Raw genomic sequence first — 2403 nt, forward strand, 5'->3', positions numbered from 1 at the left:
TTAAATAAAAATTAATATTTTATTATTTATAGAATTATCAAATTTTTTTTATAAATAGAATACCAAATCTTATATTTTGTGAGAAGTTATTTTCCAGAACATATGTATAAACAAGCACCTAAAAAAAAGTCATTACTATAAGACATATTGATCCATATTTTCTAATTGAGGGACCATCGAGACAATAAGTGCCGGTGCCGGCGTTTGGTTGCTGACCATCAACCGCCACCTACCAGTTGAAACTTACAAAGCATATGTCGGGCCCCTATTTAACAACACATGCGATTTTAAAAGAATAAAATTAAGGTGCAACCAACCTCATAATAGCAAAAAAAAAAAAAAAAAACCCGGAAATTTTTTTTACAATGTTTTGCTGGGGCAGGGCCCCTGCTTGCCACCCCTGGGCCCGTCACGCGCAAGTTTTCAAGATAAGAGCTGTTGCCTGCCCCTCCTCGAGGGCTTCATTTCTCTATAAAAGGAGGGATCGTCTCCTTCATCTCTCACAGCTCAATTTCTGTCTGTGAGTTTAGCAGCGGAATTTCTCATCCCCTGCATTCGGTATGGCCTCCATCCTTTCTTGGTTTTAGCTCTCAATTATGTCTCGGCAGTGCTATTTTTAAGCTAATGTTTATATGCTAAACTCAAGTATGTATACTTCGAATATATATGATCGTTACATCTTGTGTCTTTTTCTTTTTATATACTTGTCATATTTATTACTTTTTTTTTTAATCTTTTTATCTTTAATTTTTGTAATGGTAAAATTATAATTTTCATCTTTTTTTTTCAAGAAAACAAGTATTTCTTATATTTTTAATTAGAAAACATGAATTTAATTAAATGCTTATATGGAACTTTGGATTTATAATTAGACCAAGAAAAAACATATTTGAAAGCCTTCTTGTTATTTTTTTACAAAAAAGTTATCCATCTCAGATCATATATACTTCTTCATTCACATGCACATGGAAGAGGAATTAAAACTCTAAAAGGTGCTTACATGAAAAAGATTTAGGATAAATGTGAAAATAAAATAATAAATAAAAAGGCATGGAGATAATACATATAATATCATATTTAATGACTGAACTGTAAACATTTTCAAAGCGTGGGAGTGCTGCAGCACAGGTACATGGCCGAGGGTATACTTTTTCTCAATCTGACCAGAAGCTTCTTAATGAGGAAATGCATTCACTCCTTGCATTTCTTATCTACCTTCCAACGATGCATTTGACATGCACACCCCTATAAATATATTTTCTTCAAGATGATTGACGAACCTCTACAGTAAGTCGCTGGAAAGAGTATCACGTTCTCGTAGTAGTAGCTAGATCAAGTCAGAACAGTGCTAAGACTGACAGAAGGTCTCGGTCCTTTTAGTTTATGCTAATTACTTTTTTTTTTTGTTTGATATGTAGTACTTGTTCAAGAAAGTTACTCAACACAACTGGCATCCATGGATTTCGACTTATCTCCAAGGTTAGCCCAACAGTTATTTGATGGAGAAGCTGGATCTTACTACAGCTGGTCAAGTTCTGAGTTTCCGTTGCTAGCAGAGGAAAAGGTTGGTGCAGGAAGACTTGTCCTTCAGCCTCGTGGTTTTGCACTTCCCCATTATGCCGATTCCTCTAAAATTGGCTATGTTCTGCAAGGTATATGTACCAATTCATTAATTCTCTCCTCCTCCTCCTTACAAATTATTAGATATTTTTTCTTTTATTTATTATGGTTTGCGATGGTTAAATTAAGTGGGTCCGGTACAAGTTTTTCTGGCACGCGTCTTTGTAATAAAAGACGGTAGTATTCCATTGTTTGAGCTTTGATCATAATACAATAACACAACCAGCTATGAGAAAAAAATATATTTTAATATATAATATATATAAATTACATGAGATCTTATTTAATGATTTTAAATTAAATAATTATTTAGTATGGTATTAGAATATTGTTATTGAATAATCACGTTCTCAAATCTAATGATTTTATTATTTTTAATTATAATGAATTAATATTACAATTTAAAGTCTTCTTTGTTTTTATACAATTATTGATATGTATAATCTTGGTCTCCGGTAGGTAGTGATGGAATAGTAGGAATGGTGCTCCCAAACTCGTCAAAAGAGGTGGTGTTAAGACTCAAGAAAGGAGACGTGATACCGGTGCCTCTTGGAGCATTGTCTTGGTGGTACAACAACGGAGATCACTCAGAAGAAGTCGTTATAGCTTTCTTTGGGCAAACTTTCAAGGCACACATTCCTGGCGAATTCACCTACTTCTTCTTAAGTGGAGGCCAGGGTATCATTGGAGGGTTCTGTTGGGAAATTCCGACCGGTGATATTCTGATACTTGCTCATAGGAGGGCCAAGCACACTGACACAATATTTAACGTGGTTCGGCAAA

The 2403-nt window shown here is 34.4% G+C and overlaps 1 protein-coding gene across 3 annotated transcripts in view; it reads left to right on the top strand.

Moving 5' to 3' along the window:
* The first annotated feature begins 483 nt into the window (after positions 1-483).
* Positions 484-2403, top strand: part of LOC105138157 (glutelin type-A 3-like) — a 52614-nt gene continuing 50694 nt past the window's right edge. For all 3 annotated transcript variants that reach the window (XM_011044172.1, XM_011044170.1, XM_011044173.1), the window contains exons 1-3: positions 484-558; positions 1419-1652; positions 2080-2298. In XM_011044172.1, coding sequence (XP_011042474.1) covers positions 1457-1652; positions 2080-2298 — 415 coding nt within the window. In that variant the 5' untranslated portion in view covers positions 484-558; positions 1419-1456. The remainder of the gene's footprint in view (positions 559-1418; positions 1653-2079; positions 2299-2403) is intronic.

This window comes from Populus euphratica, unplaced genomic scaffold (assembly GCF_000495115.2).
Source record: "Populus euphratica unplaced genomic scaffold, PopEup_1.0 scaffold153.1, whole genome shotgun sequence".
In the NCBI taxonomy this organism is placed as follows: domain Eukaryota; kingdom Viridiplantae; phylum Streptophyta; class Magnoliopsida; order Malpighiales; family Salicaceae; genus Populus; species Populus euphratica.